Source organism: Musa acuminata, chromosome BXJ1-8, assembly GCF_036884655.1.
Source record: "Musa acuminata AAA Group cultivar baxijiao chromosome BXJ1-8, Cavendish_Baxijiao_AAA, whole genome shotgun sequence".
NCBI lineage: Eukaryota > Viridiplantae > Streptophyta > Magnoliopsida > Zingiberales > Musaceae > Musa > Musa acuminata.
Window position 1 is genome coordinate 43,696,998 of NC_088334.1, and position 14,836 is coordinate 43,711,833.

The window sequence follows — 14,836 nt, forward strand, 5'->3', positions numbered from 1 at the left end:
TATTTATTTCTTCCATCCTGTCGAGTAGAGAATACTCGTACCCATACGTATAATTCACATCCCTAAGTTGGTTGAGAACTAAGAACTGACTAGAAAACGTTTTCTGACGCAGGCCAAGCCCTGAAAACGTTTTGGAAACAAGAATTGGTTTGAGAAACGTTTCCAAATCTCTCTTGGCGGCAGTGCGGCCAAGAACGAACAAACGAGCTCATCGGTCGACCGTTGATCCTTTGGTCTCGCTTTTGCTCTTTATCCGAACAAACCCTCCCCTCTCCACAGAAAGAGTGGGGAGGAGTGATGGCATCGATCTCAGCTGCTTCTTCCTCCTCTTCCTCTCTGCTGCATGTTTCCGCACTCGCCTTCGCTTTCCCCTTAAGAAGAACTCCTCCGACCTCCCTCGCCATTCCTGTGATCCGAAGGCCCCCAGTACCCTGCCGGTCCCGTCCAAGAACCCTCAAATGCTTCTCCCAGAAGCAATCGGTGCAAGAATTCGAGAGGCTTTTCTCGAACCTCAAGAGGGTCCCGTCCAAGAACCCTCAAATGCTTCTCTCAGGTAGCGTCACCAGCGGAATCCTTCTAGTGGCTGGCACGACGGTATGTAATTTTCCCTTGTGCTGGCGCTTAAATTTCCTTTTTATTTTGAGGAATGCAGATTTAGCAACGCAATGTGGGAAATGCGATTAGCACCATCTGGCCCTAGTTTAATTCTTTAGAATGCTAAATTTCATTAAGAGTTCGTGATGCTATCATATGCTTTTAATGATGCATTGTGAGATCTTGTTGCACATTCCTGCAATGGATCGTTAGATAGTAGGGTTTCTTATCATTTTTCCAATAATGCCATAGGTTGGTGCACGTATCCTTGAAATTCCTGCAGTTACTCAAGAAGCAGGATTTTTGGCCTCTGCAATAACATGCATTCTCTGCTTGATACTGGACGGTATTTTGTATTTATAAATAATAAATAAATACATATAATATATATATATATATAAATAGATATATAAATAAAAGATTATATATATATATAGAGGCGACGTCGTCAAAATTTTTTTTTACTTATATATATATATATATATATACCGAATGGTATATCGCTCGGTATACAGTACCATATCGTACCGAAAGAATATCGAAACTCCAGTATGGTATGATATTTCAATCCTTGAATAGAATATTAAGGAATGGGCAAATTACTAGTGCCACCCTATTACAGGTTATGAAAACGCCACCAAGGAACCTTCTCAGAGGTGCATTTTTCTACATGAATATATGGTGTTGTGTTTGTTTCTTCTGTTCATCTGAATTCATCTTCCTTGTAGTGTCATGTCATTAAAGGGAGGTATGGTAATTTGCCCCTGCAATACATTTTTTAACGTGAATTGAGCTTTTGTGCAGTTAGGCTCACTTTAAATTTGGGTTGTGACAGGATTGTTGATTGCAGAAGTAAATGTAAATACAATGTGTGAACTTGGCTCTGGAGGTGTCTCATTGGTAAGACACTTGAAGACAAATTTTCCTTCAATCTAAATTTTCTTGTAGTGCCTTTGTTTTCTTCTTCAATTTGTTTGTTGGAACTATGTAGGAATTGATATGCCATGTCCTAAGCCTTTTATCATTTGCTTGCATTAACTTTTACTAGGTAACATTCTCTATCTTATTTATCTTGCAAATTGTTACCCACTAGACTCCTTTATTGTACACATATAGACACATGTAGAGGACTCGGATAATAAGCATCTAATTCAGGAAGAAGGGAAAAAGAAGGCTAGGGTATATAATTAATTACTTAATGCAATATACTGCTGTCATATTACTTCAAATCATCAAACATAAATTATTGCCAATATTCCGATTATCTATTGAAAATTACACTGGGTTTTTCTAGTTTAGTTCAAGTGGATTCTATGTGAGCAGTCAATGTTCCGAGTTAATAAGAAGGAACTCAACTAAACAACAATGAAGACTAACGAGGTACAAGATTTGTTCATGAGTGACAGTTATTGAGCTTGGAAATCATTGTAACATATGTAGCCACTAATCCTGGACCTTGGTGTTTCAGGTCTCAATGGCAATGAGAACACTTGGAAATTTTGGGGTTCAAGCTGCCTGGTATGTGCATTAGGTTGCTTACTACATATTTGTAGTTGGATGCTTAGATTGTTAAAAGAATTCTGTGTTCAAGAATGTTTAAATATTTCTCTTATACATTTGACAGTAAATGTTATGAAAATATATAAGATATCACATCTACAATCCCAAAACTAATTCTTAATGCATTAAGTTAATTGTTGTACTGCATGCATTTTATTGCTTTTCTAGTTTAGTGGTGGGCATTAGGCAATGCTTACAATTTTATCTTGGGATTTCTGTCTTTGATCTTGAGTACTTTGTAAAGGAGATCAAATTTTAGTGAACCTTTTTGGGCAAAAGCAAAATATCAAAAGTTGCCCAAACATTGAAGAGGAGACCTGATGTATTCTGAGTCAACTGAGGTACACCAAGAAGGCAGGACTCAATTTAATTAATCTGGGATTGAAAATAGTAGGTCAAACTGCTGTTGGACTATTTGATATAAGAAATCTGAGCAGAGTTTTTGAAAAATAATAAGAGTAAAAGATAATAATCGAGCAAGAAAATAGGGTAGAAAATGAGAGAGGCCTGCAGTAGAGTTTCTTTTTTTTTAATCATGAATTTCACTAACAATAGCTCAACCTTCAAAATATAAAGATTAAAAAATTTCTACTTGAGCATTGAGCCAAATCTTGCCCTTTCTGAAATTTTGATTATTTTCTTCTCTCTTGATAAGATTCATATACTGCTGAAAACAGAGCTATAAGACGGCGATGAATGACCACCCTTCTTCCAGATAGAATGCTAGCTTTTGATTCACATAATAAATAAATACCCTTAGTTAACAATAACTTAACCCTAAAGATTCAATGCATGTCATATGTGTAGGCCATAGAATAATTGAAGAAACTAGATGCCCAACTTAATCTAAAGTTATCATCACCGAAGCATTAACCAAGTAGGCTTTGTGCAAAAATCAAGATACTCAATAACTGCACTTTGTACATATGTAATGAACTTATTCTCACTCAAATCCTTGATAATTTTTCTCTGGACCCTAAAATGCGAAATGAAAAACAAAAGAAATAAGGAATGAAGAAGTGTACCTTCTGATATACAATGACAAGCCACTGAGTCCCAACTTTTTGGGTAGGTATGGTTGCAGGAGGAAGGTTGCATATGGTGATCTTCCCTAGACTGCATCATCAGGAGCCTGTTGCCCTAGGCTGCCACAGTTTATCATAATTATCATCATATAATTTGATTTTCATACAAGTTCCTAAACTAAAAGATCATTATAAATGGAATCACAAAACCTTGTGACTCGCCTTCTGCAGTCTAGTGCATTGTGGGCTGTTCAGGATGTATTTAAGGGAGTTGGACCCACTGACAACACATGCTGCAATTCAGTGTTGGCCTTACAATCTGGTTCTGCTGGGACATTGTGATAATTAAGCGGTCCATTTGATTGAAAAAGATAAATTAATGAAAGAAATCCACCAAGGGAAAAGGAATTCGTGGATATTCCTTGCCGAGTGTGACAAAAAATGCAGAGTAAAAAAATAGATTAAATTGTTATGATATGGTTAGTTATTTTTTACACATTAATGATTTCTCATTTTCTCCTAAACTATATATTTTTTGAAAAGAAAAATTTAGACAATCAAGGTTCAAGACATCCTCTTTCTGATTGTGTAATTTATAAATTGTGTAAAAATAGGATGCACTTTAATTTGCCATTTTGTCTCACTTTCTGTGCAAATAAATCAGAACCTTATATGTCATGACTTGGATATATGAATCAACTAAACCACTGCTAGTAAACTGTGGCTTAACTATCTTGGATCCCATTGGAGGAAGTCTTGGTCCACACAATTTGTTGTAGCAGTGGGAACAAGGCTCATTAGAAAATTATGTTGCATATTGAGTCTAAAGAAAACATTAAGTTCTATGAGAACAAGTAAAGTGTGATTCATGGTTAACTCTTTCTTACTTGGTTAGTAATTGTAAAGCATATTAAAGCTAAAATGTTTTGACATTGCATTTTACAATACTGTCAGACTTCAGTACATCAAATATGTTAAAGCAATTGCATTATCTTTATCTAGATTTAAATCTTTTCATCTTCTTGTTATACAGTTGTACCTGTGCCATTTCATGGTCTTGACTTCAAGTATATTTCTGCAGCTGGTCCTACATATTTATACATTATGCACTCCTTGTTGCATATGTGGCTCACTCTTCAGAGATTTTGACAAATACCTTCAGCATTCCACTGTATGAAGACTCTTCATCTAAATTTTATTCTAAGGAATAGTGATTTATTCTGTTTTCATTTATGTTATTAGAAAAAAAATTGAATAAATGTTTAACTTTGAATATAAGTTGCAGAATAATCATACTCCAATTGAACTTCCTTCTCGAGATTTTCCCTTTTTTGTATATCAGATGTTTGTTATGGCAGTACTATGATATTCATCTGTCTTGTCTTTACCTATTCAAGAACTGTACATTTTAAAGCTCTATCAACTCGGTTAGTTTGGCATGATAAGGGCTACAGGAGAACATATGGACCTATATGTATATTTAGCTATTAGATTATCAAGCATGTACCATACTAGAACTTACAGTGGTACAGTTAACTTTCTTTTTTCAACTGTTCATCTCATTTCAATTCGAGTAAACATAGTCAGCAAGTCTATCTTGTATCAGCTTGGTGATGATAGACATAAATGATTAAGTTGATTTCATAAAGCACATACTCATTATAATTACAAAAATGAACATTTCTTTCAAAATTGGATAAGGAAGAGGTATAATTTTAACTGCTTGTCAAAATTATATCCTGGTTCTCACTCTGTTTGAGCCTAATTCGAGTCTCAATATACTTATCACTTCTCAGCCAGAACAAAGACCTTCTTATCTGGTATGTTTCAATTGAAGTTTGTCTCATGACGAAAGTCAGGTTACTTGGTTTAACACAATGCTAACTACACATTTTTAATAGTAGAATCCTGCTAGCATCTGTGATTGTTCTCAAGAGCAAAAGTTGATGCCATTTGCAAGTTAGTAAATGTTCTCACACTTTTTTTTAGAACATGTTTTTCTAGATCTATTTTATTCTAATGAGATTAGTTTTGAGATCATGATAGAGAACTTCTCTAGTTAAAAAGTTTCAAAATGCAAGGCCAGAAGAAGCTTTATGGAAAAGTGGTTGGAATTGTGACTTCCTTTCCCTACTGTCAAATTTCCTAATAACATCTATATTCTTTAAAAAATTGACCATTATAAATGTTCTACCATGTCATGGTTGTCTAATAAGTGGATAGAGTGACAATCCTTCGAACTACCTTTCCTAACTGGTTGCTGCCTCAAAATTTCACTACTACATTTTCAAAGTAGACAATGTTCTGCCTCATAGTAGTTTTTATTAACTTTGAGGGGTTATCATCTTACTTCCTAACTTTTTATGTTTTAAAAGTTAAGTTATTCCTGCTGTTTCACTGCAGCCAGCGAGTTATAGGTGCAATAAATGGGTTTCTGGTGCTTGGCATCGTTGTGTCTTTTACATCTCTTGTGGTACTTATATCCCTCATAACATGATTGCTGTTTTATTTTCTTATTATTTTCATCTACAATAATTTTTTTGTTGTCTGAATTGACTTGTTCAGAACACATGGGACTTAAATGCTTAGACAATGATTTAAAATATGCCAGCAAGCTTATCATTCAAAAGTCAGGACTAATATGGCTCAGTATTAATTGGACTATGATTTATGTTGGGAGTCGCATCTGGAGGTTTGCAGTGGCAATCTCTTCGTCAGGCCCATTTTGAGGCAATCCCACAAAGTATACCTATAATTGCTCTTTCTTTTGTTTATCAGGTAAGTCCGAACTAGTCATATGTACTTACACACCAGACATGAGTAAAACTGACTTTTTTGTTTATTTCAGAATGTAGTTCCAGTTCTTTGTACAAACCTTGAAGGTGACCTGTCAAAAGTAAGGTACAAATATCTATAAATTTTTTCCTGCATTGTTTACTGGCATACTTACTTTTGCTTTTACTTATACGTAGAAATACATATCTGAAGTAGACTTCTTTCTTCTAAGTTTTTTATTGTCATAAGAGATGAGGATACAACATTTTCTCTGTCAAATTAAAAGGAAGTAGAGAAAATAATTTTATGTATAAGAAGATCTACTAATCTGGCAAGAAAAATGAAACTGCTTCTTAGTATTTGAATTTGTATCCGCTTCTACTTTATACTACTCATGATGATTTTGTTAATATGATATTATCCAGAGGCTTTGATATCACAGGACTGCAGTTGTTCTTGGCACAGCTATTCCCCTTGTTCTGTTTCTTATTTGGGATGCTGTAATTCTTGGGACCATTCCAAATCTATATACAACTGGTGCCCTCACCGACCCACTGCAGCAGCTACATTATGAAAATGGAATAGTTGGAATAAGGTCCCCTTATTATTCTACAATCACTTTGTCTGAGTATTACAAAAATAAGTATGAGACTGAAAACAATTTAACTTAAAATGGTGTTGTACAGCCGATTGTTGAGGTGTTCTCATTTTTTGCAATAGCAACATCATACATTGGATTTGTTCTTGGACTTTCTGACTTTGTTTCCGACTGTAAGTAGATACTCTGACCTTCATCCATTCTTTATTTAGTCATAAATTGGATAGCAAGAGATCACAGATATTTTACACATCACTTGTCAAGAGCTGTCATCATAATAAACAACTGCCATTTCTTTCTGCCACTTCCAGGAAACTTGCAGTGCTTAAACTACCTAGTGGCCAGAGTAAACCCTTGCCATACTTGCTAACTCACCACTGGTGCTGTCATTGCTTGATCCAGAGATATTTTTTAAAGCTTTGGACTTCGCAGGAACATATGGAGGTAAACTGTCTGTATTTTTTTTCTTTAAGTGTTGCAAGCACAAGTATAACATCGACAATGCAATGCATAAATCCTAGTTCCAGAGGAAAAAGTAAAATTTAGAATTATAGTCCATCAGCCTTTTTTTAGCCATTTGATTCTCCAATAAGTTCTCAGACTTCAGCTAAATCTGTGTGTCAGACTTCAACTAAAGGCTCATGCAACTACTATTTCAACTTTCTGGAGTTGATCTAAGTAATAAGCATGCAAGGAAGTTTATCTTTCATCAAAGACACATTTTCTTTCTTGAAGAAAAAAATTGATCCTTCTTATATCTAACCTATAAACTGTGATGCAATTTCTATCATGTTAAAGTCTTGTAATCGGCATACATTTACTCCAGGATTTTGACAGTGGTCTATGTTCATGCATTTTTAGATGTTGACAAGGTTTCTAAAGCACTAATTATTCATTCACTCATGCATTATTCATAATGAAGATACTGCTTCAAGTGTCTGTTCTACATCCAGTTCTGGTGCTCTTTGGAGTGCTTCCTGCTGCAATGTCTTAGTCGGAGAGATACTCAAAGTCATCTCTAACCCCAATTACTCCCCCGCTGGTACCTGGAGGCAGATCTACACTAATCATTGTCACTGGAGGTGCCTTATTTGTTATCTTCTCAGAGATTCTAAAGGCTGTTATGCACCAGTAGAGTCACCTGCATCAGCAGTAGAGCAAATCTGAACTCACTTCATAGGTTTCACTTGGGTCCTATGAAAAACCCTCATTATGTATAGAGAATTTAATGAGTCTGATAAAATAACAACTGAGATACAGTCTGCTTTCTCTTCAACTGCATGGATGTAGCTATTTGGAAAGTGGTAACAATTCTCAGAAACAAGCTTCATTATATTCTCCTTGTTCTTGTTCAAAACTCTGGGGAAAATGAGAGAGAGCTACCGATCACACAAGCTTAAACTGGTTTCTACTCCTCCTTGTGGCCAATGTTTTTTTTTCTGTATTATAGGTGTAGCTGGTTGTGCTAGTTGAAAGCCAGAGACAGGAAGTCAAATTTGGGAAGGAGAATACGAGCAATATATTATTGGAACCTAATTCTAATGTTGTCAATGATGAATATTTATTGTTTAGCTTTCCCCAAAACCAGAATTCTCCATTCATTCTGCCTTGCTACTTTGTTGATGTACAGGAACACCTTCATCAACCTCGGCATAGATTTAGCTGAAGCTAATAGGGTAAACAGGTTGCTTATTGGGATGAAACATGCCAAACTTCTGTTCAATCCCTGAAGCTTTCTGGTTCTCATCAAACATCTCATATAAGTAAGTCTCTATCGCCCTTCCCGATCTCCTCGGCGTTCCTCCTCCAACATGCTTGATCAAATTCTGGTTGTACGTCTTCGCATTACTGACAGATGCTGCAGTTCCACCTGCCGACGGCCAGCCGCTCTCAGACACGACGATCGCCACATGCGACCCTTCCACCTCTATAGCTGCATGGACTGCGTCGACGATCGCATCGAAGAGGTTCCGGTAGCCGAACTGCCCGTCCTGCACTACAACACCGGGGGCAGTGAACAAGGCATAGGAAAGTGAGACCTCGTTCGGGTTATCTGCGTAGGTGAAGTAAGGATACACGTTGACGAAGAGTGGAGCTGCATTGCTCGCCAGGAACTGCAGTATGGGACTCATGTACGTCTTCGCAGCAGAAGAGAAGGCGCCGGCGGAGGGAGGATAAGATGATCCAAGGACACCTGTGCTGACTGCGGTCGAGACTTTGATCTGGTCCTGCAGGCCAGCCGAGGAGAGTGCGCTCCGGATGTTGCGCATGGCAGGAAGGACATAGCGTGCCAGATCTCCGGGGATCACCTCGTTCCCCACTGCTATGTATCGGAAGGTGACGCTGGGCCAGTTGGCGACTACGTTGCTCTGGACCCAATCACTTGCCGTAGAAGGATCGGAGGCCAGCGATTGGAGGTCTTCTTTGGGAACGTCCATGAGGACCTGGATGTTGGAGTTCCTGACAGCTTGCAGAGCAGCTTGGTTTGGACTGTAAAGCCTCATCCTCCCGATGTTGTTTGATCTGTAGAGACTTACCACCTCGCTGGGCGGAGGGAGGTTGTCTCCAAGCATCCCATAGCAGACACCGATTGATTGCTCTCCTGAAGTGGAGTTGACTGGAAGATTGGTATCTGATGTAGAAGAAGATGGTCATACAGAGTGCACATGGGGTCAGTTTTGGAAGCAGACAAACTCTCATTCAAGCAATTCCATCAAAGTTGCTTTCTGATCAAGTAATATATTTCTGATAAATACTTTTCTCCTTTCCTTTTCTACAGACGAGAGAGAGGGGGAGAGAGAACCTGTTGGAACTGCCACGAGGACCGAAACCACCAACGCAAAGCCATCGATGGAGAGAGCACCTCTGGTTGCCATTTCTCTCTCTAATTGCCTGTGTCGATCACAAACATGCCCCTGCGCTCTTATGTGAAGGTTTTGTCAGAGACACTCTTCTCTCAGATCTATGACTCGGACAAAAAGTCAAGACGAGCTTAGTCTATCCGCCCAGTGTTTGGCTGCTCCCAGATTCCAAGATGACGGCTCGGAGGTCTTCTTTCCCCTTCTTCCTTCCACTCTCCTCCACGATCATCGTATGCCATAAGCAACCAAAACTGGTCGGCATTCTGGTAATTTCATGATGGACGATAAACAATTCGATTTGACTCCTTCTCCTAAATCGGTCAATTAGTTCGACGCGTGAGTTGACTCCAAAATTCAAGGAATAACTCGGTTGGTTAGAGCGTGTGTCGGTTAACCACAAGATCGTGACGGTTAACCACGGTTGAGTTCGCTCTGAGCAAATATTTCATATGTCGAGGGTGTATCTGTAAAATCATTCTCATTAACCCTAGTCGCCCCCCCCCCCCCCCCTCCCGTTCGTTTCTGCCACCCCCAGACTGCAGCATTCTCTCGCCCCCTCCATGGCGGCAATGGCGGCTGTGAGAAGCGCTCTCCTGAGTCACTTGAGGGTGAGAGTGGAATCCCCGACGGCGCCGGCGGTGGCCCTCTCGTTCGTTCATATTTTCCGCCGCCGATTCTCCAACGAGGTGATGGGCTCCTTCCTCGACAAGTCTGAGGTTGCCGATCGGATCACCACCGTCGTCAAGAATTTCCAGAAGGTCGACCCCTCCAAGGTACACTATCAAATACCTCTTCTTTCCAAGTTTGATTCGAATCCTATGTTCTACCTTAGGTCTTCTGCCTATGAGATCCCCTGGTGACGAATTCTATTGCGCCGTTCATCTATTTAGGGTATCTGCTGATGGTAATCTTCGTTATTATTGGTTTGATTGTTAATTGGAGCTTGAATTGGATGGTTGTTTGTACCGATGCATGTGAGCCTGATGTCTAATATTGCATTGTGTGAGGATCATTTTGATCGTTCTTCTTCGATAAAGTCTCCTGCAATCAATTTTAAGACCCAATTCTGCTGTCATTATCTTTGTGTAGGAGGGGAGCTCTAATCTCTCCATCTTTATCCTTTAGTTTCCTCGATCTTTATCCTGGTGAATTACGTTGTCGATTGGCTTATATTGCAGCAGCCATGAATCCCACCCTTCATTTACACTAGGATTTAGTTGGCATGTTCTCGTTCACACATGATGAGCATATGTTTTTATTGACTTTCCTCTCTGTGGTTCGATGAGTTACTATTAGGCGTGAATAAGATTTTATGGTGCTTAAACCTTCTGCTGCCAAACCATCTAAAAACTGAAGCTTCTATATCAATTTGCACTGACCAAAACCTAAGCTTTATATCAATTATGACGTGAGCCCAAATCCTCTTCCATCACCCTGGGCGTAACGAGGGCTTGTGCAATACCAATAAAAGGAGCCAAGTTTGGGTCTAATAAGCATGGTTCAGCCTTAGATAGGTAAGAGAGCCTTTCAACATCTTGACTAAGAATAAAAAAAGAACAAACAAGTATCAAATGAGAATATCTAACTTGGTTGGTAGAACAAACCTGTAGTTGAAGACTCCTACCGTCCTACATGGTTCTGAATACAGATTAAGAGTCCAACTTACCTTTGAAAGAGAACAGGCAACTCAATCTTAGGTGGAAGGTAGTGTAAAAGAACTTTCTCAAGACCCTTCCTCCTATTAAGGTTAGTTAAGAAGAGGACTTAATCGAGTTTCATCACTAGTTTCTAGTAGTAATGGTAAAGATTTTTCTAAAAAAATGTCTTTGTCATCTGCTTATTGGTTTTTATTATTACTTTTTATAGCTGATTTAATTGGTCAAAATAGTCCTTTTTTTTTAACTTTAGTAAGTGTCATAGAGTTTTAATATGTGTGTACATAAGTTATAGGTAGTATATGTATTATCAAAGTTCTTAAGGTCTGACAATATTTTCTACCAAAACCCTGGAGATATATATATGATCGAGTTGTAAACCTAAGGGCTAATTGTTGGTTGTTTTCTTCTTGACCTTTGCAATAAAATTAGCCTAGTCGATAATATGTTTAAGCTCTTTTTCCTACTTGTAACTGGATAAGTGTTTGTTAGATGCATCACTTACCAATAATTTGGTATAGGAGCAAAACCAATCTGGCATGACCTTCCAACGATCTTCATCTTCCCAGACATTCATGGAGATCTATGCCTGGTCATGCATGAGTTGCCACCTTTGGCAACTTATATCATACTTCCAATGCCACTGCTGATGATGGCATACCTATAAAATTTAGTTTCCTATTTATTCTAATAAATTTCAGCCTTTTTTGACTGGGAATCCTGTCTCGATCTCTTTTGTATTCTGGTCTGTGTAGGTCACACCAAATGCTCATTTTCAGAAGGACCTTGGTCTTGACAGTTTGGACACTGTAGAGATTGTGATGGCTCTGGAGGAGGAATTTGGGTTTGAGATTCCTGATAACGAAGCAGACAAGATTGACTCAATAAATGTTGCTGTAGACTTCATTGCCTCGCACCCTCAAGCAAAATGATACGCCAGCCCATGGCAATGTGTATTGATCTCTTTGCTTTTTTGTATGACCTGCATCAGGAAGTTTTTTGTCTTGATGACTCCATTTACTTTGGAAATTTAAGTTCCATCACATAGTTACAAGCTTTATAAATGTCGATGGTTGTGTCATAATTTTGTTAATTCCCCCTTTAACCTATTTGAAGGTGCTTTTGTGATCTTTATTGCTCTCAAGGTGGAATAATTTGGTATTTTATACATATTCTAAAGCAGGCATTTTCTACCAGTCTCTGATTGTGTGAATAATTTTCTATTCTGTTCTTCCACAGTGGGTATTTGGCCAAGTCCTGAATGGGTTCTTTGAGGTTGGCTTTGGATTATGTTACCTTGACCACATTCTTAAATGCAAGTATCTTGTTAGACATAGTGCAATTGACATGCCAAGTCTTTGATCTGGCAATTTCTATGTTACATAGATATAACATAGCTCATCTGGGATCATGATAACAGATTAGGTATCCTGCTCAGTTATGGATTTGTATCTGGGCACATTTCCAAATAAAATCTATATATTCTTCTAAACAAAGTTTTCCATATTTCTCTCTCTAAATTGAAGTTTAGCCATGGAAACTGAATTACTAATTGGCATCAATAATTCATAGTGACTATATCGATGCTCGAGGCATCATGATTCAAGAATCTTCACTAGATGATTACCAGGATCATAAAATATGACTTTTAACTCAAAAATTAAAGCACAAACGTTGATTCTTATTGTTGTTGCAATTGATCAAACTTGATACGATCATAGTGGATGATGATGAGTCGAAGCAAAGGGGTTGTGGCCAACCCCATTTGCTAGCTTGCTCGGCTTGCACAAGTTTGGCTTGTAGTCATACCGGGGGCGGGGGTGGGGAAGCAACGATCGCAACCACATGGTCACGAGCCGCTACAAACAACGCCGGTCGGCAAAATATGGTACTGTGTGTGGCTCCAAACTCTGTGCTGTACTCCCTCCTCCCCACTCCACCCTAACCCCAATGGCTTCCCCATTCACTTCACCTTGGGATTCAAGTACCAAAAACCTCCATATGGCGAGAGGAAGAGGACACGAGCAGCATCTTCCCAAGCAGAGGAAGATTCCAAGGTTCACGAGAGGATTTGAGACACAGAGTGTGCATGTCCTCTGCTTACATGTTTTCACAGGTCATGTACAAGGGAGGAAAGCTATGGAGTGTAGATTGGAGGCATGTGAAGCTTTCATGTGAGGGCTTCCCCCACTTGCTCCGGCTGCTGCTGCTGCTCCTCCACATGGACGATGAGACCCTGTGGCTGGTGATCTCTTGGAGTGTTCTGAAGTACCACTTGTCTTTTTGTCTTGGGTTTGGGTTTTCCTGATTCACTGATGATGAATTGTGTCTCATTCTAAACCGGAGAGCATTTACTCTCTCTCTCTCTCTCTCTCTCTCTCTCTTTCTCTGTATGACATACATTGATTCCTCACTTGTTTGATGCAGATGGTCTGTGAACTGGAGTTCTGATACAAGCCAGGAAGATACTAAACCTTGGCCTGGCACACTTCATCATATGAAGGACTTAATTACAGCAGATTTGGAATTGTGGGATCGGAAACAAAGATCAGAAAACACAATCTAATAGGGAGTCCATTCATTCATCAAAAAGAGTGAATCGAAGGGAACAGACAGTGACAAGAACAAGAAAGAATGAAGAGTGACATGGCCACAATTTGCATTTCACATGGGAATAGGGACTGACTGCCATGATGGCCACAAGACAAAAACACATTTAACTCGATCATCTCAAATTTGATTGTCTCTGCTTGTTAATTATATACAGCCAGGTCCAACAGCCTATATAAGCCAGCCCCAACTTCCAACTCCTGCAACCTGAAGGAGGAGGCTACCTTATCACTTTCCCTTGTCATCTCTACTAGCTTGTAGCCATGACAGTGGAAAACAGAGTGGCCATTCTTCTATGCATGGTGGTGCTGCATTGTTTGGTCATCCAAGCCCAGGTCTTTCCCTCTCTCTCTCTCTCTCTCTCACTCTCACACACACACACACACATACACACATTTTAGGTTTATGATTGTTTTGGTGGATACTGTAATGGTAGTTCAACATGACAGTGAATCTTTTGGGTCTGCTAAGGATCAAAAACGAAACACCATTGACATGATTAACCTGTCACTTAAAGAAGTTGATTGACACTTGAAACATAGCTGCAGTAGTTTACAGGTGGTGACGCGAAGGTTCTTATTGGTGGTGCAGGGTAGGATTTCTCTGGCTCCCACTGCCCAACCGGGAAATCCTCTCGGCCCAACTCCTCAGCCGATCAAATTCCCCATGGTAAAGCCAAACATTTCTGTTAATCTATGGTCCAATCACTGCCATTGCTGTTGTTCCAGTGAATGGGTGCATACTAAACTTGGACAGCCTTGAACTGATTGCAGTATGGAGCCACACCAGGGAGCCTCCAACCTCAAGGTACGGAAGAGTCTCCCCTTCTTGATTCCAGCTTCAGCCTACTTGCAATGCCAAGTCATTTCTGTCACTAATGCCGCAGAATGCTCGGGCCGCTGCGCCGGTCGGTGCTCCGCCACCGCCTACAAGAAGCCCTGCATGTTCTTCTGCCAGAAGTGCTGCGCCAAGTGCCTCTGCGTGCCGCCCGGGACGTATGGCAACAAGCAAGTCTGCCCCTGCTACAACAACTGGAAGACGAAGAGAGGCGGTCCCAAGTGCCCCTGAGATGACATATGCCCGAATGCTGTGCACCCACTGCTTCTGAGTCTGTATGTGCTTTGCATGCCTCCGTGGGTAATAAAGGTGGCTTTGAGA

At 39.6% G+C, this 14,836-nt stretch overlaps 3 protein-coding genes across 14 annotated transcripts; 2 read left to right on the plus strand and 1 right to left on the minus strand.

Moving 5' to 3' along the window:
- The first annotated feature begins 226 nt into the window (after nt 1-226).
- Nucleotides 227-8,546, plus strand: LOC135588027 (uncharacterized). Of its 7 annotated transcripts, none has more exons than XR_010476049.1 (10): nt 227-1,974; nt 2,063-2,112; nt 4,261-4,350; nt 5,583-5,652; nt 5,745-5,957; nt 6,028-6,080; nt 6,380-6,549; nt 6,641-6,725; nt 6,864-8,315; nt 8,408-8,546. XR_010476049.1 is itself a non-coding variant. In XM_065079955.1 (10 exons), the coding sequence occupies exons 2-6, from the start codon at nt 1,960-1,962 to the stop codon at nt 5,766-5,768; spliced, it is 249 nt and encodes an 82-aa protein (XP_064936027.1). In that variant the 5' UTR covers nt 227-1,494; nt 1,889-1,959; the 3' UTR covers nt 5,769-5,957; nt 6,028-6,080; nt 6,380-6,549; nt 6,641-6,725; nt 6,864-7,885. The 7 variants fall into 7 exon arrangements, 6 of the variants coding, with proteins under 6 accessions (XP_064936027.1, XP_064936028.1, XP_064936024.1 ...); XM_065079955.1 differs by lacking the exon at nt 8,408-8,546 and having other exon boundaries at nt 227-1,494; nt 1,889-1,974; nt 6,864-7,885; XM_065079956.1 differs by lacking the exon at nt 8,408-8,546 and having other exon boundaries at nt 227-1,494; nt 1,894-1,974; nt 6,864-7,885.
- LOC135588024 (glucan endo-1,3-beta-glucosidase-like) lies at nt 7,750-9,673 on the minus strand. Of its 2 annotated transcripts, XM_065079945.1 has the most exons (3): nt 9,356-9,638; nt 9,090-9,184; nt 7,750-8,996 (listed from the first exon to the last, which is right to left on the minus strand). In XM_065079945.1, the coding sequence occupies exons 1-3, from the start codon at nt 9,426-9,428 to the stop codon at nt 8,211-8,213; spliced, it is 954 nt and encodes a 317-aa protein (XP_064936017.1). In that variant the 5' UTR covers nt 9,429-9,638; the 3' UTR covers nt 7,750-8,210. The 2 variants fall into 2 exon arrangements, with proteins under 2 accessions (XP_064936017.1, XP_064936016.1); XM_065079944.1 differs by having other exon boundaries at nt 7,750-9,184; nt 9,356-9,673.
- A 248-nt stretch (nt 9,674-9,921) lies between these two features.
- On the plus strand, nt 9,922-14,836 carry LOC135588025 (acyl carrier protein 2, mitochondrial-like). 5 transcript variants are annotated; one of them, XM_065079950.1, is made up of 5 exons: nt 9,922-10,186; nt 11,824-14,013; nt 14,227-14,347; nt 14,435-14,485; nt 14,565-14,836. In XM_065079950.1, the coding sequence occupies exons 1-2, from the start codon at nt 9,974-9,976 to the stop codon at nt 11,998-12,000; spliced, it is 390 nt and encodes a 129-aa protein (XP_064936022.1). In that variant the 5' UTR covers nt 9,922-9,973; the 3' UTR covers nt 12,001-14,013; nt 14,227-14,347; nt 14,435-14,485; nt 14,565-14,836. The 5 variants fall into 5 exon arrangements, with proteins under 5 accessions (XP_064936022.1, XP_064936020.1, XP_064936021.1 ...); XM_065079948.1 differs by having other exon boundaries at nt 14,452-14,485; XM_065079949.1 differs by having other exon boundaries at nt 14,270-14,347.